This window comes from Salmo salar, unplaced genomic scaffold, assembly GCF_905237065.1.
Source record: "Salmo salar unplaced genomic scaffold, Ssal_v3.1, whole genome shotgun sequence".
NCBI lineage: Eukaryota > Metazoa > Chordata > Actinopteri > Salmoniformes > Salmonidae > Salmo > Salmo salar.
Genome location: NW_025548166.1, coordinates 44,726 through 69,111, shown reverse-complemented (window position 1 = coordinate 69,111; position 24,386 = coordinate 44,726). Strand labels below are relative to the sequence as shown.

Here is a 24,386-nt window from a genome sequence, read left to right as displayed (position 1 = left end):
ATAGAAGAATAGGCCATCCGCTTGTGACCACCTTTCCATGCTTCTCCTTCGGTCAGTTTCTGCCGGAGAAGACTCAAACCACTTTATAAAGACTGTTGACAGAGGAAGCCTTATGAAGAGGAAGCCTTAGAGGAAGCCTTATGAAGTGCTACATGACTAATCAGATCCTGTGTGTTTCATAGGCAGAGGTTTGAATGTGATTCCTGTTTGAGTTTCGCTCAGGGTTTTGACTGCTATATGAGACAACATTCAAACAGTTTTAGAAACTTTAGGGTGTTTTCTATCCAAATCTACTAATTATATGCATATTCTAGTTTCTGGGCAGGAGTAGTAACCAGATTAAATCGGGTATGTTTTTTTATCCGGCCGTGAAAATACTGCCCCCTAGATTGAAGAGGTTTTAAGGAGCCTTTTGGTCCTCGCTCCGGTATCGCTTACCGTGTGGTAGCAAAGAACAGTCTATGACTTGGGTGACTGGAGTCTCTGACAATTTTTTGGGCTTTCCTCTGACACTGCCTAGTATATACAGTGGGGAAATACTTCTTTCCCTCATTAAAATGCAAATCATTTCATAACATTTTTGACATGCGTTTTTCTGGATATTTTTGTTCTTATTCTGTCTCTCGCTGTTCAAATAAACATACTACTAAAATTATAGACTGATCGTTTCTTTGTAAGTGGGCAAACGTACAAAATCAGCAGGGGATCAAATACTTTTTTCCCCCACTGTAGGTCCTGGATGGCAGGAAGCTTGGCCCCAGTTATGTACTGGGCCGTTCGCATTACTTTCTGTAGCGCCTTACGGTCAGAGGCCGAGCAGTTGCCATACCAGGCAGTGATCCAACCGGTCAGGATGCTCTTGATGGTGCAGCTGTAGACCTTTTTGAGGATCTGGGGACCTATGCCAAACCTTTTCAGTCTCCTGAGGGTGAAAAGGTGTTGTTGTGCCCTCTTCATGACTGTCTTGGTGTGTTTGGACCATGATAGATTGTTGGTGATGTGGACACCAAGGTACTTGAAACTCTCGACCCACTCCACTACAGCCCCGTTGATGTTAATTCTATCTTTTGCATTCTCTTTCTCTCTCTCTCTCTCACTCTCTCACTCTCTTACTCTCTTTCCGTCTCTCTCTCTCCATCTCTACCTCACTATGTCTCTTTCTGTCTCTCTTCTCTCTAGGCCTCATCCTTCTGTAATACACATCTTTCACATCCTCTCAGCAGAGAGGAAGTACAGATGGGTGGAGAGGAGAGGTGGGGTGGGGGTTGGACAGCCTACAAGCCACTAGAGTTTAGTAATCGACACGTTGAGATGGAACGCCACTGTGTTCTACTCTGTGAGTTCAATATTATCTGTATGGTGTAATATCTATATCGTTTAAAATGTATATGGTTTAATATCTATATGGTTTAATATCTATATAGTTTAATATCTATATGGTTTAATATCTATATAGTTTAATATCTATATGGTTAAAAATCTATATAGTTTAATATCTAGATGGTTTAATGTCTAGATGGTTAAAAATCTATATAGTTTAATATCTGTATAATTTAATATCTACAGTATATAGCTCAATATCTATATGGTGTAAATTATATCTAGTTTAATATCTATATTGTTTAGTATCTATATAGTTTAATATCTGTATTGTTTAATATCTGTATGGTTTAACATCTATATAGTTTAATATCTCTATAGTTGAATATATATGGTGTAATATCTATGTAGTTTAGTATCTATATAGTTTAATATCTATATAGTTTAATATCTATATCGTTTAATATCTATATAGTTTAATGTAATTTTGTAATTTTATTAGGATCCCCATTAGCTAACGCCATAATGCTAGCTTATCTTCCTGGAGTCCAACACCAATTAACAAGACATTACAAACAACCACAATCAAGACTTCACAAACATTCAACAAGTAGACAATACAGACATTTAAAATACCTGACAGGAAACACACATCAGTTGATACTGTCTATTTCCTGTCCAGTCGTATGGTCTATCACATTAGATGTTCTTTTATTTTTTTTCTTGAAGGTGGATTTACTTGTTGCCTGAGAAATATGGATTGGTAAAAAGTTCCATTCAGTATTGCTCTACATAAAACTGTAGATTTAAGGTGATTTGTCCTTGCCTTGAATTTGGCTGTCTGGTTTGGGGGTTATGCGTGTTGCTAGTATTAATTATTAGACTGAAAAATACTGTGGTTTTTTAAAAATATAACATTCCTAAAGAAAATCAGAAGACTAGATAGTAATTTGTTTTTAACATGAAGCCATGAGAGATTCTGATGCGTTTTAATAATATTCATTCGGTTATGAAGAGATAATCTGGCAGCCCTGTTTTGAGCAATTTGGAGCTTTTTTATATCGTTCTTTGCTGCAGATGACCATATAACTGGACAGTACTCTAAGTGTGATAGGACCTGGGATTGAATCACCTGATTCAGAGTGCTAGATGTTACATACTGTGAACATTTTCTTGCAACAGTAATTCCCTTATTCATCTTAATAGCAATATTATCTATGTGTTCTGACCATGATAAAGCTGCATCCAACATGATGCCTAGCAGTTTAGTTTTTTTCACTTTTCTACATGTGTTCTATTCATTGACAAATTCAATTGGGGATCATCAGTAAGCATATATCTAGAACCAAATACAATACATTTAGTTTTAGAAATGTTCAGCAGCAATTTGTTCATATCAACCCACTCAGACACCATTCTTAGTTCACTGCTCAGTACATTCTGAGGCTGCGCTATACATTGGAGAGTCGTCAGCATACATGACCACTCTTGCTTTGTTCATTACTCAAGGTGAATCATTAGTAATGTGGGCCTAGGCAACTTCCTTGAGGAACACCATAATGTATATCTTTACTATTTGAAAAGCTACCATTAAATAACACTTTTTGCCTTCTCTTGGATAGATGGCTTTCCATCCAGGATAGAGCTGCAGACTTAAAACCATAACATTTGAGTTTTCCTAGTAACAGTTCATGATCAATTACATCAAAAGCAGCACTGAAATCCAGCAACACTGTACCAATTAACTTACTATCATCCATACTCTTTAACCAATCATCTGTCATTTGTGCTAAGGCTGTACTCATATAATGCCCTTCTTTGTATGCATGCTAGTAACCCGTTATCAGACCATTACATGAGAAATAATCCTTGATTTGTACAGATACAATTTTTTCCAATAATTTACTTAACACAGGCAGCAAGCTTATAGGACAACTCCTTTCTACCTCTTCCCTTTCTACTTGATGAAATTCAAACCTGCCTTGCCTCTCCTTCATGTTACAATATTTTATAAGGGTGTATGACATGGAGCCCTCAGTTGGAATCATAGCACTCCTCAACTTGTCCACTTTGCCGGTAAAATAAAGTAGTTTGCGATGTCATGTGGTTTTGTAATAAATATACCCTCTGATTCCACAAAAGAGGCAGACATGTTTGAATTCCTACCCATAAGTGTTCAACGTTTTCCACAGCTTTTCCCCATTACTTCATCAATTTTGTGCTGATAGAATCCCTTCTTCTCCTTTCTTTAGATGGTCACACGATTTCTACAATAACTTTGCTTATCAAACAAAGAACCAGATTTATCTGCAATTTTTTGGCATCATAACGTTGAATCATTACATTTCTCAGCTCATCATCCATGGGGCACCATTTGATCTCACAGTGCATTTTCTTAAAGGGGCGTGCTTATCAGCTATATTCATAAATAATTTCATAAACAAAGATTTCAGGATCATCCTTACTACACACTTCTAACCATTTCGTATTCTTAATCTCATCCACAAATGAGTCCTGATTGAACCCTCTGTAGGACCTTGGGTAGATTACCGTAGGGCCAGCCTTTGGTATTTTAGTTTTCCTAGTGAGTGCAACCAAGTTATGATCACTGTAACCTAGTGCCACTGATACACCTTTAGAACAATGTTCAGCCATGTTAGTAAAAATGTGATCGATACAAGTTGATGATGTAATACCAGACCTATTAGTGAACGTTCTGGTTGGTGATGCCATAACTTGGGTCAGGTTACGTACATTGGCAACAGAAATATGTTTATTTCTCATTGGACAGTTGGTGTTCAAAAAATCGATATTCATATCTCCCTAAAAAATCAGCACTAGGTGGCCTATAGCAGCAACGAACTAGTATAGGTTTCAAATGTGGTCAATGCATCTGTAGTGCCTCTAATCCATTCAACATTAAGTCCTGACGTTGTTTTGCTGGAATATGATTCTGGATGTAAACTGCAACCCCCCAGATCTATTTCTGTCCCTCCTGAACAAATTGTATCCATGTATAGAGATCTCAGCATCCTCGAAAGAAGAGTCCAAGTGAGTCTCTGATATTGCCAATACAAGAATTTTGTTTGACAGCACTAGACAGCATATTTCATGAATTTTGTTCCTTAAACTGCATATAGTCAAGTGAGCAATTAACAGACCTTTCTTTTGTTGATTTACAGTATTTATATGTCCAAACATGAATCAATAGTTGGAATCTGAGAGAGAGATACTCAGTGTGTGTATGTGGGGCTGAAATTACTTGTGACTGTCGCTCCTCCTAATTCCATGGGAGGGAGGGTGAACAATTACTTTGTCGTATCTCAGATATGCTATGTCACCTTGTTCTCTTGCAGTGTTCTTTCTTCTTTGACGGACCCCATCTGAGAAATCCTCATTGATGAAGATGAAGGACCCTTTAACCTGTCTTGGGTAGGGGGCAGTATTTTCACGGCCGGATGAAAAACATACCCAAATTAAACGGCCTACTTCTCGGGCCCAGAGTCAAATATTTGCATATTGTTATTAGATTTGGATACAAAACACTCTAAAGTTTCTAAAACTGTTTGAATGGTGTCTGTGAGTATAACAGAACTCATATGGCAGGCCAAAACCTGAGAAGATTCCATGCAGGAAGTGCCATGTCTGACAATTTGTTGTCCTTCTGTTGCATCTCTATCAAAAATACAGGATCTAATCTGTTACCTAACACTTTCTAAGCCTTCCACTGGCTCTCTAAAGCCTTCAGAAACCGGTTTGAGGCGTCTCCTGTCTCTGGGCAGAAAACAGGAGCACACTTTGTCAGTGGACTGCTTGATGATAGAGACTCTGGAGATGCGCGGTCCCGAGAACTTGCCATTTTTCTCTCCATTTTTGAATGAATACAATATTGTCTGGTTGGAATATTATCGCTACTTTACGATGAAAATAGCATAAAAATTGATTTTAAACAGCGTTTGACATGCTTCTAAGTACGGTAAAGGTACATTTTGAAAAATTTTGTCTCGAAATGCGCTCGCACGTGACCGTTTGGATAGTTACCTGAACGCATGAACAAAACTGAGGTATTTGCATGGACTATTTGGAACAAAAACAACATTTGTTGTTGAAGTAGCAGTCCTGGGAGTGAATTCTGATGAAGAACAGCAAAGGTAATCCAATTTTTCTACAAGTAATTCTGAGTTCAGTGAGGCTCGAACTTGGCGGGTGCCTGAATAGCTAGCCTCTGATGGCCGAGCTATGTACTCAGAATATTGCAAAATGTGCTTTCGCCGAAAAGCTATTATAAAATCTGACACCGCGATTGCATAAAGGAGATCTGTATCTATAATTCATAAAATAATTGTTGTGTATTTTGTGAAGGTTTTGATGAGTAATTTAGTAAATTCACCGGAAGTTTTGGGTGGGAATGCTAGTTCTGAACATCACATGCTAATAAAAGCTGTTTTTGATATAAATATGAAATTGATTGAACAAAACATGCATGTATTGTATAACATAATGTCCTAGGAGTGTCATCTGATGAAGATCATCAAAGGTTAGTGCTGCATTTAGCTGTGGTTTTGGTTTTTGTGACATATATGCTAGCTTGAAAATGGCTGTGTGATTACTTTTTGGCTGGGTACTCTCCTAACATAATCTAATGTTTTGCTTTCGCTGTAAAGCCTTTTTGAAATCAGACAACGTGGTTGGATTAATGAGAGTCTTATCTTTTAAATGGTGCAAAATAGTCATATGTTTGAGAAATTGAAGTTATAGCATTTTTAAGGTTATTTGTATTTCGTGCCACACTCTACGAATGTATATTGGTGCGACGTTCCGCTAGATGTAAGAAGTTTTAAGGAGTTTGGCTTTTTCAAGGACTGCAAGCTTATCCTTGAACCTGAGGAATTTCACTACCATTGGCCTGTGTCACGGAATATTAGGGCAGGACTAAATAAACTAAATACCCCCCGACTAATGACAAAAAGGAAACAGGTGCGGACCTAGACACCATTTTCTCCTCCCCTGACGCGCAGCTCCCGCAGTGCGCTGACGCCGGCCTCGGGGACGGCCCGGAGGGCAAGGCGCCGGCCGGTCCGGACGGAGACGATGGAACTCCTGGAGCATAGTGGGATCCAAAATGTCCCCCACCGGAACCCAACACCTCTCCTCCGGGCCGTACCCCTCCCAGTCCAAGTGGTACTGCAGGCCCCCTACCCGACGTCGGGAGTCCAGGATGGCCCGGACTGTGTACGCCGGGGCCCCCCCGATGTCCGGGGGGGGGCGGAGGGACCTCCCGTACCCCAGCGTCCTGCAGTGGACCAGCTACCACCGGCCTGAGGAGAGACACATGAAACAAGGGGTTAATACGGTAATATGAAGGGAGTTGTAACCTATAACACACCTCGTTTATTCTCCTCAGGACTTTGAACGGCCCCACAAATCGCGGACCCAGCTTCCGGCAGGGCAGGCGGAGGGGCAGGTTCCGGGTCGAGAGCCAGACTCTGTCCCCCAGATTATACACGGGGGCCTCACTGCGGCGGCGGTCAGCGCTCTCCTTCTGTCGCCTGATAGCCCGCTTCAGGCACTCCTGGACAGCACTCCAGGTCTCCTTAGAGCGCTGCACCCATTCCTCCACCGCAGGAGCCTCCGTCTGGCTCTGCTGCCAGGGCACCAGGACCAGCTGATAACCTAATACTACCTGAAAAGGTGACAGGTTAGTAGAGGAGTGGCGCTGAGAGTTCTGGGCAATCTCGGCCCATGGCACGAACCTCGCCCACTCCCCTGGCCGGTCCTGGCAATACGACCGCAGAAACCTGCCCACATCCTGGTTAATGCGTTCTACCTGCCCATTACTTTCAGGGTGGAAACCCGAGGTCAGGCTGACCGAGACCCCCAGCCTCTCCATAAACGACCTCCACACCCTAGAAGTGAACTTGGGACACCGATCAGATACGATGTCCTCAGGCACCCCGTAGTGCCGGAAGACATGGGTGAATAGGGCCTCCGCAGTCTGTAGGGCCGTAGGAAGACCGGGCAATGGGAGCAGACGGCAGGACTTAGAGAACCGATCCACAACAACCAGGATCGTCGTGTTCCCCTGAGATGGCGGGAGATCCGTAAGGAAATCCACCGAGAGGTGCGACCAAGGTCGCTGTGGAACGGGGAGGGGCTGTAGTTTCCCCTCGAGGCAGGTGCCTAGGAGCCTTGCACTGGGCGCACACTGAACAAGAAGAGACATAGTGTCTTACATCCTCAGCCAAGGTGGGCCACCAGTACTTCCCTTTCAGGCCTCGCACTGTCCGTTCCACCCCAGGATGACCCGAGGAGGGTAAAGTGTGGGCCCATCGGATCAGGCAATCATGAACACCAAGCGGAACGAACTTCAGACCCGCGGGACATTGAGGAGGAGTGGGTTCTGACTGAACCGCCCGCTCGATGTCCGCATCCACCTCCCAGACCACCGGCGCCACTAAACAGGACGCAGGGAGTATGGGAGTGGGATCGATGGTCCTCTCCTCGGTGTCATAGAGACGCGACAGTGCGTCGGCCTTCCGGTTCCGAGAACCCGGAATGTATGAAAGGGTGAACTGGAACTTAGTAAAGAACATAGCCCACCTAGCTTGACGAGGATTCAGTCTCCTCGCTGCCCGGATGTACTCCAGGTTACGGTGGTCGGTCCAGATGAGAAAAGGGTGACGTGCCCCCTCAAGCCAATGTCTCCACACCGTCAAAGCCCTGACCATGGCTAACAACTCCCTGTCCCCCACAATGTAGTTGCGCTCTGCCGGGCTCAGCTTCCTAGAAAAGAAAGCGCAGGGGCGGAGCTTCGGAGGAGCGCCCGAACGCTGTGACAGAACTGCTCCTACCCCAGCCTCGGACGCGTCCACCTCCACTAAAAATGGCAAAGAGGGATCTGGATGTGCCAGCACCGGAGCGTCAGTAAACAGAACCTTCAGATGATGGAAGGCCCTGTCCGCCTCCGCTGACCACCGCAGCCGCACCGGACCCCCCCTTCATCAGTGAGGTAATGGGAGCTGCCACCTGACCAAAACCCTGGATAAACCTCCGGTAATAATTGGCGAACCCCAAAAACCGCTGCACCTCCTTCACCGTGGTAGGGGTCGGCCAATTACGCACAGCCGTAACGCGGTCACATTCCATCACCACCCCTGTGGTGGAAATGCGATATCCTAGGAAAGAGACGGCTCGTTTGGAGAACTCACATTTCTCAGCCTTGACGTATAGGTTATGCTCCAGCAGCCGCCCAAGCACTCTGCGCACCAGAGCCACATGCGCGGCGTGTGTGGCGGAGTAGATCAAGATGTCATCGATGTACACCACCACACCCTGTCCGAGCATGTCTCGGAGAACCTCGTCCACAAAGGATTGGAAGACAGCAGGAGCATTCTTTAACCCATACGGCATGACGAGGTACTCATAATGGCCATATGTGGTACTAAATGCGGTTTTCCACTCGTCTCCATCTCGGATACGCACCAGGTTATACGCGCTCCTGAGATCTAATTTCGTGAAGAAGCGCGCCCCGTGGAATGACTCCACTGCCGTGGCAATGAGAGGTAGCGGGTAACTGAAACCCACTGTGATGGAATTTAGACCTCTATAGTCAATGCACGGGCGCAGACCTCCCTCCTTCTTCTTCACAAAAAAGAAGCTCGAGGAGACGGGTGATTTAGATGGCCGAATGTATCCCTGTCTCAAGGATTCAGCGACATATGTCTCCATAGTCGCTGTCTCCTCCTGAGACAGAGGATACACGTGACTCTTAGGAAGGGCCGCGTCAGCTTGGAGGTTTATCACACAATCCCCCTGTCGATGTGGTGGTAATTGAGTCACCTTCGTTTTACTGAAGGCGATAGCCAAATCGGCATATTCAGAAGGAATGTGCACGGTAGAGACTTGGTCTGGACTCTCCACCGTAGTTGCACCGATGGAAACTCCTACACACCTACCTGAGCACTCCCTCGACCACCCCGTAAGAGCCCTCTGTCTCCACGAAATCTGGGGGTTGTGTGTGGCTAGCCAGGGGATTCCCAGTACCACTGGAAACGCTGGGGAGTCAATGATGAACAGGCTGATACGTTCCACATGGCCCCCCCACGTCGTCATAACCAGTGGCACGGTGACCTCCCCTACTTGGCCGGACCCTAGCGGTCGACTATCTAGGGCGTGCACAGGGAAGGGGTGGTCCAGCTGAACAAGGGGAATCCCTAACTTATTAGCGACCCCACGGTCCATAAAACTCCCAGCTACACCTGAATCGACTAGTGCCTTATACTGGAAGTGAGGGGAAAAATCGGGAAAACAAACGGAAGTGTACATGTGGTCGACAGGGGGCTCTGGGTGTGTCTGGTGCTGACTCACCTGGGGGGTCGATGTAGTGCTCTGCCTGCCCTCCGGACTCCTGGGTGGACCCCTCCAGCACCGGTCCGCAGTGTGTCCTCTGCGTCCACAGTGGGTGCAGGAGAGGCCCCCCCCTCCGGTCCTCCTCCTCGAAGCAGCTTCTCCTATCTCCATGGGCAGTGGTGCAGGAGGGCTGAGAGGTGGAATGAACAGACCCCGACTCGAATGTCTCCGGGTAGCCAGCAGGTGGTCCAGCCTGATGGACAAATCTACCAGCCGGTGATGGTGTGGTCCCTACCAGCTCGAGCGGACTTCCTCATTGAGACTGCAGCGATAGTGATCCATCAGGGCCCGCTCATTCCACCTTGATCCCGCGGCGAGAGTCCGGAACTCCAGGGTGAAGTCCTGAGCGCTCCTCGTCCCCTGTCTCAAATGAAACAGCCGCTCACCCGTCGCCTTGCCCTTCGGGGGATGATCGAATACCACCCAGAAGCGAGGGGTGAACTCCGGGTAGTCGCCCCGAGCCGAGTCTGGGCCCTCCCAGACCGCGTTGGCCCATTCCAGGGCTCTACCCGTAAGACAGGAGACGAGGACGCTCACTCTTTCTTCGTCGGAGGGAGAGGGGCGGACGGTCGCCAGGTACAGTTCAATCTGGAGCAAAAACCCCTTACACCCAGCGGCCGTCCCATCAAATTCTCTCGGTGGCGTAATCCGGATCCCGCTCGATCCTACTTCAGGGGGTGTCGGTAGTGGCGCCGGCTGAGCAACTGGAGCTGGTCTGGTGGGGGAGGTACCTCTCGCCCAGCTCTCCAGTCGGGCCAGAATTTGGTCCATCGCCGAGCCCAGGTGGTGGAGGAGGCTGGCATGCTGCGACACCTGCTCAGCTACTGTAGGCGCTTCGGCTCCTGCTGACTCCATAATAGTTCCGGTGCGGGATTCTGTCACGGAATATTAGGGCAGGAGGAAGTAGCAGAGTCAGACGCAGGATACTATTGTCCGGTAGGTCGAAGTTTATTGGCACCCAACACACTGGGTGAATCAAAAGCACCAGGATCGCACAAACCCCAAAATGGGAAACAGGTAATCCAAATTCAGAGGAAAAAGACGCACGGGGCGCAGCCCGGCTATAATCAATATTCCAAGCAAAATGTAAAGCTGGAGAAAAACACAACGTACAACCCACTGCCCGCTGACACACAAAATAATCCCGCACAAAATACAAACCAAAAAGAACAAACTAAATACCCCCCTACTAATGACAAAAATGACAACAGGTGCGGACCTAGACAGACAAAACACAACGAACACAGAAACATAGATCGGTGGCAGCTAGTAGACCGGCGACAACGACCGCCGAGCGCCGCCCGGCCGAGGAGGGGCACCATTTTCTGTGGATACTGTGACAGCCTGGGTCTGGTTCCATTCTCACCACTATTGACCACTGGTTTCCCAGACACGTTCCAGCTCTACCTGTTGATCCAGTTGTAGCTCCTCAGAAAACAGCTTCTGTCCTCTGATTCAGCCCATGTCTCACTTCGGCTCTCCTGGATACCATCTATTACAAGATTATTTCTCTTGGATTGTCCATCCAGGTAATTAGTCTTCCAGACATGTTCTGGAGGCCCTCCCTGACTGTGGTGATTTCATTCTGTAAAGAGGAACAGTTTCTGGGAAGTGCATCCTGTGTGGTGTTGTCACGGCCGTCATAGAAGGTAGACCAAGGCGCAGCGGGTTGATTGCTCATCATTACTTTATTAAACGTGAACACGAAAAAACAATAAACAAATCGACAGGTTGACAGTTTGCAGGCTAGACAAACAGCAGTGCAAATTCAACTACCAACAATATTCAAAACAAACATACTCCTACTTATAGGACCTTCAATCAGAGGCAACGATACCCAGCTGCCTCCAATTGAAGGCCCCACCCCAACAACACATAGAAACAAACACCCTAGAATCAACATAGAACAATACAACATAGAACTAACCCAAAAACCCCGGAAACATAAATCACGCCCTTCTACCTACACACACACCCCGAACCATATATAACAAATACTCCCTGCCACGTCCTGACCAAACTAAATAATAACAAATAACCCCTTTACTGGTCAGGACGTGACAGGTCTTCATTACATCCACATCCTTCTGAAGGCTTGTTTTAATATCTTGTACATCTTTTGTCAGGTCGTCCTGCCTTTTGTTGGTAGACTCCATGATCATTTGTATGAAGCTTTAAAAATTATTTTCCTGATGAATGATCATTTCCTTGTAGAAGACTTTCTGCTTCTCCAGGAGTTCACGTACCTGCCCAGCAGAGATGTAATCCTCATCTTTTTTCGGAGGCATGATAGTAATGATAGTAGGACGAGCCCTCTATTCACTACGTGAAATGAAAGACGCCAGCAGTAGAAAACTCTGGAAATAGGTGGTCCGTGCTTGGTATCCAGCAATAGTAGCCCAGGTTGCTTAGCTTCATAGCTAGCAGCTAGACTAGCTGCTTTTGCCAATGTATTACCATCTTGTTTGAGCTAGGATCCCTGGACATATATCAGCAGTCCCAGCGTTAACGTTAACGGCGTCCCAGGATCCAGATAGGAATAGGAAAACTATTGTAAACTTTTATTAGCTAACTAGGTAGCTTGTTGTTAAAGTAAAACAAACCGAGTCTCTAGTCTTGTACTGCGCGAGATGTCAACACAAGATGCGAGAATGACGTGTACTCCGAGCATATGTTGTGGTGACCAATGTCTATATGGTTTAATATGGTTTAATATCTTTATAGTTTAATATCTTTATAGTTTAATATCTATATAGTTTAATATCTATATAGTTTAATGTATATATAGTTTAATATCTATATGGTTTAATATCTTTATAGTTTAATATCTTTATAGTTTAATGTCTATATAGTTTAATATCTATATAGTTTAATATCTATATAGTTTAATATCTATTTGGTTTAATATCTTTATAGTTTAAAAAATCTATATGGTTTAATATCTACATGGTTTAATATCTATATGGTTTAATATCTATATAGTTTAATATCTATATTGTTTATTATCTGTTTTTTTAATATCATTATGGTTCAACATCTCCTCTAAAAAGGGGGGGTTCTACAAGTAAAACATTTTAGATCATCATACCATGGATAATTAAGCGATTTGATTTAACATTTTAGGAGGTATAATGTTTTTTAAATAAAATGTGTTAAAATATGTCATTTTCATTCTGTATAAACGCATTGAATAACACATGGTTTATTGGCAAAAAATAGTGTTGTAGATTATGTCCTCAAGAAATATTAAAAAATGTTGGACACATATTTAACCCCTTTCTGGCAAAACTATCTCCATACTTCCATGCATTTGTATGGGTTACCTTCAGACGAGTCCCTTGACACTTGTGGGGGTCATAGAGTACCATCATGTTCATATTAGCACGTAGCCCAATCGGTTCCGACGGTACAGACAGAAGTTGGCACATCAGCTGTATCGACTTCAGATGAGTCCCTTGACACTTGTGGGGGTTGTAGAGCAAAACACACTTTTCACTGCAGATGCGGAAGGCCGACACAGGAGATGTGGTGGATTGAGACGCAGGTAATGCAACAAAACAGATATCTCTTTGTTGTGACACAGTATCATACAGAAAAATACAATTTCCAATTTTACATAAACATTTAGAATATAAAACACATTGAAGCCTTTATAACATTCATCATGGACAGAACACTACAACGTTCCTTCTGTTAGTAGTAATGAAGCCTTTACATCATTCATCATGGACATAACACTACAACTTTCCTTCTGTTAGTAGTAATGAAGCCTTTAAACTGGATTGTGGTCCCCGGTAACCAGACCCGAGCCAGTCATGACACTAGGATGAACCCAACTCTATTACATCTACAGTACAATAGACTGAGATATCAGCCATATATCCTCCTATGGTTTACTAGTGTCGAGACATTGTATTAGTTAACCTGTCTAGGATAGGGGCAGTATTTTCACGGCCGGATGAAAAACGTACCCGATTTAAACTGGTTACTACTCTTGCCCAAAAACGAGAATATGCAGATAATTAGTAGCTTTGGATAGAAAACACTCCAAAGTTTCTAAAACGGTTTGAATGGTGTCTGTGAGTATAACAGAACTCATATGGCAGGCAAAAACCTGAGAAAATTTCAAGCAGGAAGTGGCCTGACTGAGAACTGTAGTTCTACTTTTGAATCCCCTAGAGAAACTACAAATACTTATGAATTACGTTGCACTTCCTAAGACTTCCATTGGCTCTCTAAAGCCTTCAGAACGTGGATTGAGCCGTCTCCTGTCTCTGGGCAGATAATAGGAGCACAGTTTGTCAGTGGACTGCCTTGTGACTAAGAGATTGCAAATGCACGTTTCCGCGAAGCACGGTGTTTTTTCATTCCCTCTTTGAATGAAAACACGATTGTCCGGTTGGAATATTATCGCTACTTTACGAGAAAAATAGCATAAAAATGTATTTTAAACAGCGTTTGACATGCTTCTAAGTACGGTAAAGGAACATTTTGATTTTGTTTGTCTCGAAATGCGCCCGTGCTTTACCCTTTGGATAGTGACCTGAACGCATCGAACAAAACGGAGGTATTGGACATACAGTGGGGGAAAAAGTATTTGATCCCCTGCTAAATTTTGTATGTTTGCCCACTTACAAAGAAATGATCAGTCTATAATTTTAATGGTAGGTTTATTTGAACAGTGAGAGACAGAATAACAACAAAAAAATCCAGAAAAACGCATGTCAAAAATGTTATAAATTGATTTGCATTTTAATGAGGGAAATAAGTATTTAGCATGGGTAGAAAAATATTTATTTGTCTTCAACCTTGTGTTTGCACGTTCAGTAGGCTACTCAAAATGTAGGGCGCGCGAGGGAAATGTGACGACGAAAAGTCAAGAAAAAGTTCTATTTACGTTTGTTCAAACATGACAAACATTGTATAGCATAAATCTTTAGGGCCTTTAGAATGTGACACTTCAGTAATATTCCAACCGGACCCATGCATTGTCTTGAAAAAGTTTTGGAACACAGGTCCCATCTAACGTGAACGCGCCCTATGAACTCAAGGGATTTTCTGGTAACCTGCTTACCAGCAATCTCCTTCGGTCTGTGTTTACCGCAAAAGGCTCAAACAACTTTCTAAGACTGTTGACATCTAGTGGAAGCCTTAGGAAGTGCTATTTGAGTCCTAACTCACTGTGTGTCAGAAAGGCAATGACTTGAGAAAACTACAGGAACCAGATTTTCATTTCCTGGTTGGATTTCTCTCAGGTTTTTGCCTGCCATATGAGTTCTGTTATACTCACAGACATCATTCAAACAGTTTTGGAAACTTTAGAGTGTTTTCTATCAAAATCTACTAATCATTTGCAAATATTTGACTCTGGGCCGGAGTATTAGGCCGTTTACTCTGGGCACGCTTTTCATCCAAAAGTGAAAATACTGCCCCCTAGCCCTAAAATTAAGGGTCTCTAAGAGGTTAAACATAGGACCAAACAGCATCCACACAACACCAACACACTCATACAGGTGAAAGCAGCTCTAACGGGTTTTAACTTTTAATAACAAAACAAAATGACATACATTTTCATATTCCATCTATCGTCATGACAACCATTGTTCCAAAGTCCCTTTATTGCATGTTTAATGTTCTGAGGCTGGTTCTCCAAAGTGAGAGGACAAAGGAATTTTGTCTGTGGCCTAAGATTTACCATAAAACCCCCACATCTTCATACCCCTAGATATCTCCTCTGTTGGGGGTGAGAGATACTCTGTAGGGTTGTGGTCTCCTGTAACCTGACCTGATCAGGACAGTCATGACATTATAAACTGACAATTTGATTGGGATTTGTGTCTGATGTTAATTAGATTGACACACAAATGTGTTAGTAGAATATTAAGGGAATTAATATCTGTTGTACAGCTCAGTGTTTACATCATGCACCATAGTGATAGTTCTCTCTGTGTGTTTCAGCGTTTACATCATGTACCATAGTGATAGTTCTCTCTGTGTGTTTCAGTGTTTACATCATGTACCATAGTGATAGTTCTCTCTGTGTGTTTCAGTGTTTACATCATGTACCATAGTGATAGTTCTCTCTGTGTGTTTCAGTGTTTACATCATGTACCATAGTGATAGTTCTCTGTGTGTTTCAGTGTTTACATCATGTACCATAGTGATAGTTCTCTCTGTGTGTTTCAGTGTTTACATCATGTACCATAGTGATAGTTCTCTCTGTGTGTTTCAGTGTTTACATCATGTACCATAGTGACCGTTCTCTCTGTGTGTTTCAGTGTTTACATCATGTACCATAGTGATAGTTCTCTCTGTGTGTTTCAGTGTTTACATCATGTACCATAGTGATAGTTCTCTCTGTGTGTTTCAGTGCTGTTGAGTACACTGGTATACTGTAGCCTCGGACAAGGTGGAGGTGAGTACATTTATCTATATTCATCACCTGTTCTATAGTAGTAACATTTATCTATATTCATCACCTGTTCTATAGTAGTAACATTTCTCTATATTCATCACCTGTTCTATAATAGTAACATTTATCCTCTTCTCCTCCTCTTCTCCTCTTCTCCTCCTCTCCTTTTCTCCCTCCTCTTCTCCTCTCCTCCTCCTCTTCTCTCTCTCTTCTTTCTCATATTATTGCCTGCACCTTTCTCCTCTCAAAGTAAATTCTATATATATTGTGTTTGATATTAAGATAAATGTATGTCGCTCAGGATAAGGGTGTCTGCTAACTGACAAAAATATCAAAAGTAATGCAGGAAATGTAATACCAAATGTAAATCTAAAAATATGTCCATATGGTGTGTTTCCGTGGCTTGTGGTTTGGCAGGCCTGATTATTTTCTGTGACCCAGATGCCTCCAGCAGTGTCCATGTTGTATTCATCAGTTATATTACTGTATTCATCAGTTATATTACTGTATTCATCAGTTATATTACTGTATTCATCAGTTATATTACTGTATTCATCAGTTATTTTACTGTATTCATCAGTTTTATTAGTGTATTCATCAATTATTTTATTGTATTCATCACTACTGCTCTGTTTTCTCGCAGTGGCATCATCAGTAATATTACTGTATTCATCACTACTCTCCTCTTCTCTCTCTCTTTTAAAAGATACAAATATGATTGTTTCTTTATAGACACCAGGTAACAGACACAAGCTAGTTGTTTCTCCATAGACACCATGTAACAGACACAAGCTAGTTGTTTCTCTACAGACACCATGTAACAGACACAAGCTAGTTGTTTCTCTATAGACACCATGTAACAGACACAAGCTAGTTGTTTCTCTATAGACACCATGTAACAGCTAGTTGTTTCTCTATAGACACCATGTAACAGCTAGTTGTTTCTATAGACACCATGTAACAGACACAAGCTAGTTGTTTCTCTATAGACACCATGTAACAGACACCAGCTAGTTGTTTCTCTATAGACACCAGGTAACAGACACCAGCTAGTTGTTTCTATAGACACCAGGTAACAGACACCAGCTAGTTGTTTCTCTATAGACACCATGTAACAGCTAGTTGTTTCTCTATAGACACCATGTAACAGCTAGTTGTTTCTCTATAGACACCATGTAACAGCTAGTTGTTTCTATAGACACCATGTAACAGACACAAGCTAGTTGTTTCTCTATAGACACCATGTAACAGCTAGTTGTTTCTATAGACACCATGTAACAGACACCAGCTAGTTGTTTCTCTAGACACCATGTAACAGCTAGTTGTTTCTATAGACACCATGTAACAGACACAAGCTAGTTGTTTCTCTATAGACACCATGTAACAGCTAGTTGTTTCTCTATAGACACCATGTAACAGCTAGTTGTTTCTATAGACACCATGTAACAGACACAAGCTAGTTGTTTCTCTATAGACACCATGTAACAGCTAGTTGTTTCTCTATAGACACCATGTAACAGCTAGTTGTTTCTATAGACACCATGTAACAGACACAAGCTAGTTGTTTCTCTATAGACACCATGTAACAGCTAGTTGTTTCTCTATAGACACCATGTAACAGCTAGTTGTTTCTATAGACACCATGTAACAGACACAAGCTAGTTGTTTCTCTATAGACACCATGTAACAGCTAGTTGTTTCTATAGACACCATGTAACAGCTAGTTGTTTCTCTATAGACACCATGTAACAGCTAGTTGTTTCTATAGACACCATGTAACAGCTAGTTGTTTCTCTATAGACACCATGTAACAGCTAGTTGTTTCTCTATAGACACCATGTAACAGCTAGTTGTTTCTCTATAGACACCATGTAACAGCTAGTTGTTTCTCTATAGACACCATGTAACAGCTAGTTGTTTCTCTATAGACACCATGTAACAGCTAGTTGTTTCTCTATAGACACCATGTAACAGCTAGTTGTTTCTATAGACACCATGTAACAGACACCAGCTAGTTGTTTCTCTAGACACCATGTAACAGCTAGTTGTTTCTATAGACACCATGTAACAGACACAAGCTAGTTGTTTCTCTATAGACACCATGTAACAGCTAGTTGTTTCTCTATAGACACCATGTAACAGCTAGTTGTTTCTCTATAGACACCATGTAACAGCTAGTTGTTTCTATAGACACCATGTAACAGCTAGTTGTTTCTCTATAGACACCATGTAACAGCTAGTTGTTTCTATAGACACCATGTAACAGACACCAGCTAGTTGTTTCTCTATAGACACCATGTAACAGCTAGTTGTTTCTCTATAGACACCATGTAACAGCTAGTTGTTTCTATAGACACCATGTAACAGACACCAGCTAGTTGTTTCTATAGACACCATGTAACAGCTAGTTGTTTCTCTATAGACACCAGGTAACTGTTAAAGGTAGACCAAGGTTCATCATATTTTATTTTAAATGTGAAACAGCAAAAAAACTATAAACAATATAAAGACAGAAAATCTATGCGTGCAAACACATGCAACACAAAGACAAGATCCTACAACTGACTGTGGGAAAAAGGGCTGCCTAAGTATGATTCCCAATCAGAGACAATGAATGACAGCTGCCTCTGATTGGAAACCATACTCGGCCAATAAAGAAAAAACAACATAGACATACAACACATAGAATGCCCACCCCATGTCACACCCTGACCTAACCAAACAGAGAAAAACGGCGTGACAGTAACAGACACAAGCTAGTTGTTTCTCTCTAGACACCATGTAACGGACAAAAGTTATTGCGGTTTGGGAAGTATGCAAGTTAAATAAAAATTGTCTTACTGAGTAACAAACACCCAGCTTTGAAACAGGTTATTTTGTTTTGGCGTTATGTTTTTGGATTCACCGGAGCAGACTTTAGAGTTATCGTTTAAAGTCAAGTATGACAATAGACTGTATATGGTTTATGCTAATACGGGTAGTCAACAGTGTTTTGAGTGTAGGGACATTGGTAGAGCAAGCACCTGTTGCTGAGGAACAAGTTGTCAATGTTGAGGGTCCTGAGTTGCAGCTTGTACCAGAGGGGAACATAGCGTCTGATGTGCAGCAGAAACATATTGTTGTAGGAGGTAAGGACAGATCTGGAGCCATTTCCCCAGACTGGTGGGGGGGGGGTTCAGCTGGGGATAATCTCCCATGTAGTGAGGAGGTGCCTGGTACAAGTGATGGGATGCAAGTGGGGAGTGTTAAGAGGGATGTGGCTGAGGGGAGTCAGGGGTCTGTGGCCTCAGTTGAGGAGAATCAGGAGAAGGATATGAACATCTCTCCTGATATGACAGCAGCTGGTGATGACTCAATTTACAATCTAGAGGAGGTAAATGGGTTCCTGGACCAGACTTTTAGGAAATCTGTTAATCATATTGCAAATGCGCGTTACGTTTGCAATATTGCGGCGTTACGTTTGCAATATGATTCAATGGGCATTTAGCATCACAAATTTAGGCATGCTCAAAAATACTGCAGAAATGCATAATTGACTGGCTTGATGAACTCGGGATGGCCGGGCAGTGACTGTGGTTCCTCTCCATTGCTCGTCACCCAGCAGTCAGCGTCCATCAGTCAATTAGATGTCATTCTGACACCAAACTGATACCATCTGACACCAAATCCACTTTTTCCAACTCGTATAGAAGCCAACTATCACATATGTCAGAGAAGGCCCATAATTCACAGCGCTTTCAATTTTAACCATAAAAAAACATAAAACACATAGTTATGTTATAGCTGCGGGTCCAGCTCTGACAATATGTGTAGGCCTATGTGAGGCGACCCCGAATCCCAAGTTTTGGCTTGATAGGTCATTCGGTGCCCGAGCAATGGCCTTAATTGGTGCTGAAAATCCACTTTTTCAGGGCGTTACTACGGGGTCCCTGAATGAGCTATCGGACAGAGACATTGGGGTCCGTCTCTATGGGCCGAGGCGGTTTCAATGCACCTAGTCTTGCGACTCTGGGACATTTCTACATGTTGCCATGTCCGTGATATTCAAAATGAATTGAACATATTGCAAATGCACGAGGCTGTTTCTCGGTCTGAGAACCTTCTAGAGCCACATAAATCAGCGTGCACTATCGACTTGAGCTCTAGAACAGGTTTCTAAAATTTTGGAGCTCTAGGTCTGACGGTTCTTGAATCGTTTGAACGAAAGTAACTGTTGAAGGCAGTATAAGCCTCTAAGCCCCATACTATGTCCCTATGGCCAAGCTGTGTGTGTGTGTTTTAGTTTTTTTGCAAAAGAATAGACACACGTTGTCTTTGGGGTAGGCATAGACAGAATCCTGAATATGAAGTCTCTACCTTAAGAATTGACTGAATGACACATGCTTGAGTTGCGTGATTTTCACTATATGCAGGTTGGCCATATGACAATAGCTCTAGGCTGTTTTTAACCACTTCCGGTTGTCACAGGAAGCTCTTACTCAACACACCTTGTCGTTGGGTTAGACATAAACAGAATCCTGAATATGAAGTCTCTACCTTAAGAATTGACTGAATGACACATGGTTGAGTTGCGTTATTTTCACTATGTGCAGGTTATATGACAATAGCTCTAGGCTGTTTTTAACCACTTCCGGTTGTCACAGGAAGCTCTTACTCAACACACGTTGTCTTTGGGGTAGGCATAAACAGAATCCTGAATATGAAGCCTCTACCTTAACCTGTTAGGGCTAGGGGGCAGCATTGACACGGCTGGATAAAAAACATAGAATATTGCAAAATGTGCTTTCACCAAAAAGCTATTTTAAAATCGGACATATCGAGTGCATAGAGGAGGTCTGTATCTATAATTCTTAAAATAATTGTTATGCTTTTTGTGAACGTTTATCGTGAGTAATTTAGTAAAATGTTAGCGAATTCCCCGGAAGTTTGCGGGGGGTATGCTAGTTCTGAACGTCACATGCTAATGTAAAAAGCTGGTTTTTGATATAAATATGAACTTGATTGAACAAAACATGCATGTATTGTATAACATAATGTCCTAGGGTTGTCATCTGATGAAGATCATCAAAGGTGAGTGCTGCATTTAGCTGTCTTCTGGGTTTTGGTGACATTATATGCTGGCTTGAAAAATGGGTGTCTGATTATTTCTGGCTTGGTACTCTGCTGACATAATCTAATGTTTTGCTTTCGTTGTAAAGCCTTTTTGAAATCGGACAGTGTGGTTAGATTAACGAGAGTCTTGTCTTTAAATGGCTGTAAAATAGTCATATGTTTGAGAAATTGAAGTAATAGGATTTTTAAGGTTTTGAAAATCGCGCCACAGGCTTCAAGTGGCTGTTACGTAGGTAAATCAGGGTCGCGCGCATGGCGCAATTCGTGACAAAAAAAATCTAAATATTACATTACCGTACTTCGAAGCATGTCAACCGCTGTTTAAAATCCATTTTTATGCCATTTTTCTCGTAGAAAAGCGATAATATTCCGACCGGGAATGTCCATTTAGCTAAACTGAGGAAAGTAAACAAAGCTTTCGGTCAACACGGGCACGTGCCTGAGTCTCACAGTACTGTAACCAGCCACTACCCAAACGCGCTACTTTAGGGTGTTTTCTATCCATATGTAATAAGTATATGCATATTCTAGTTACTGGGTAGGAGTGGTAACCAGATTAAATCGGGTACGTTTTTATCCAGCCGTGTCAATACTGCCCCCTATCCTAAACAGGTTGGCTGTGATGCACTCTAAGAAAAAAAGGTGCTATCTGGACCCTAAAAGGGTTCTTCTTCTGACCCCTTTGAAGAACCCCTTCTGGCTTCAGCTATAATAATTTTGGTTCCCATGTAGAACCCTTTCCACAGAGTTTTACATGGAACCAAAAATGGTTTTACCTGGAACCAAAAAGGCTTCTCCTATGGGGACAGCTGAAGAACCCATTTGGAACCCTTTTTTCTAAGAGTGTTCAGGTCTGAAGTTGTTCTGTTGGCTTGATGGGGTGTTGTTGGGCTGGACTGTTGTCTGTGTCTGGTTGAGGGGTGTTGTTGTGCTGGACTGTTGTCTGGGTCTGGTTGAGGGGTGTTGTTGTGCTGGACTGTTGTCTGGGTCTGGTTAAGGGGTGTTGTTGTGCTGGACTGTTGTCTGGGTCTGGTTGAGGGGTGTTGTTGTGCTGGACTGTTGTCTGGGTCTGGTTGAATGGACTGTGTTGACCTGCTGTTCCAGCTCCACCTGCCTTACCTCCAGCTGAGTGGTAAGAGTTCTCCCTTCAACCAAAAAAGGTTCTCCATGGCGCAGTGGTAAGAGAGTAGCACTGTGCCATACCAGGGGATGGTCTAAGAGTATAGCACTGTGCCATTCCAGGGGATGGTCTAAGAGTATAGCACTGTGCCGTACCAGGGGATGGTCTGTGTGGAAGATTAATAAGTTGCTTAAATTTCCATTTTTGTAGCAGTCAGCAAAAATACATTCTGGATTGCCCATGAGGAGATTATTTTTGTACTATTTCCATGCCTTTTGATTTTTCATATTCACGGTTTACTATACTGTGGTGACGTCTGCATAAGGGTAAGCCATGGAGCAAGGGGCGTCAAAGGGGAGGTTGTGAAACTCACCTGCCATGTTTGGGCTCAAGGGCTTTGACACCTCTCACTTCACACCTCAGTGCTAATTGAAGTTGCAGTCGGATCTGTTCTGTCCTAGCAAGCTTGGTAGCCTTATAAATTAAAATAGATTTTTGTCATGTCTTTTTCTTATTGGATTTAAAATGTGCTTCAGACTGAACATTACAGTCCAAGTTGGATTATATTTTCAGGTTTCTGTTGCACTTCTATTGCTGGTTATTGGTTTGTCAGAAAGTTTGCTGGATAGTCCTTGGTAGTAGAATCCTTGGTAGAAGAATCCTTGGTAGTAGAATCCTTGGTAGAAGAATCCTTGGTAGTAGAATCCTTGGTAGTAGAATCCTTGGTAGTAGAATCCTTGGTAGTAGAATCCTTGGTAGTAGAATCCTTGGTAGAAGAATCCTTGGTAGTAGAATCCTTGGTAGTAGAATCCTTGGTAGTAGAATCCTTGGTAGTAGAATCCTTGGTAGAAGAATCCTTGGTAGTAGAATCCTTGGTAGTAGAATCCTTGGTAGTAGAATCCTTGTTAGTAAGAATCCTTGGTAGAAGAATCCTTGGTAGTAGAATCCTTGGTAGTAGAATCCTTGGTAGAAGAATCCTTGGTAGTAGAATCCTTGGTAGTAGAATCCTTGGTAGTAGAATCCTTGGTAGTAGAATCCTTGGTGTAAGAATCCTTGGTAGTAGAATCCTTGGGAGTAAGAATCCTTGGTAGTAGAATCCTTGGTAGTAGAATCCTTGGCAGTAAGAATCCTTGGTAGTAGAATCCTTGGTAGTAGAATCCTTGGTAGTAGAATCCTTGGTAGTAGAATCCTTGGTAGTAAGAATCCTTGGTAGAAGAATCCTTGGTAGTAGAATACTTGGTAGTAGAATCCTTGGTTGTAGAATCCTTGGTAGTAGAATCCTTGGTAGTAGAATCCTTGGTAGTAGAATCCTTGGTGGTAAGAATCCTTGGTAGAAGAATCCTTGGTAGTAGAATCCTTGGTAGTAGAATCCTTGGTAGTAGAATCCTTGGTAGAAGAATCCTTGGTAGTAAGAATCCCTTGGTAGAAATAATCCTTGGTAGTAGAATCCTTGGTAGTAAGAATCATTGGTAGTAGAATCCTTGTTAGAAGAATCCTTGGTAGTAGAATCCTTGGTAGAAGAATCCTTGGTAGAAGAATCCTTGGTAGTAGAATCCTTGGTAGTAGAATCCTTGGTAGAAGAATCCTTGGTGTAAGAATCCTTGGTAGTAGAATCCTTGGTAGTAGAATCCTTGGTAGAAGAATCCTTGGTAGTAGAATCCTTGGTAGAAGAATCCTTGGTAGAAGAATCCTTGGTAGTAGAATCCTTGGTAGTAAGAATCCTTGGTAGTAGAATCCTTGGTAGGAGAATCCTTGGTAGTAAGAATCCTTGGTAGTAGAATCCTTGGTAGTAGAATCCTTGGTAGAAGAATCCTTGGTAGTAGAATCCTTGGCAGTAAGAATCCTTGGTAGTAGAATCCTTGGTAGTAGAATCCTTGGTAGTAGAATCCTTGGTAGTAAGAATCCTTGGTAGTAGAATCCTTGGTTGTAGAATCCTTGGTAGTAGAATCCTTGGTAGTAGAATCCTTGGTAGTAAGAATCCTTGGTAGTAGAATCCTTGGTAGTAGAATCCTT

At 42.7% G+C, this 24,386-nt stretch overlaps 1 protein-coding gene across 1 annotated transcript in view; it reads left to right on the top strand.

Annotated features, from left to right (window-relative positions):
• Positions 1-1,292: 1,292 nt before the first annotated feature.
• The window catches only part of LOC123732731 (low affinity immunoglobulin gamma Fc region receptor II-like), a gene marked incomplete at its 3' end in the record, with an annotated part of 49,442 nt that continues 26,348 nt past the window's right edge, over positions 1,293-24,386 (top strand). Inside the window, exons 1-2 of the mRNA XM_045711988.1 lie at positions 1,293-1,336; positions 16,100-16,144. Of these exons, the coding sequence (XP_045567944.1) occupies positions 1,312-1,336; positions 16,100-16,144 (70 nt within the window). The remainder of the gene's footprint in view (positions 1,337-16,099; positions 16,145-24,386) is intronic.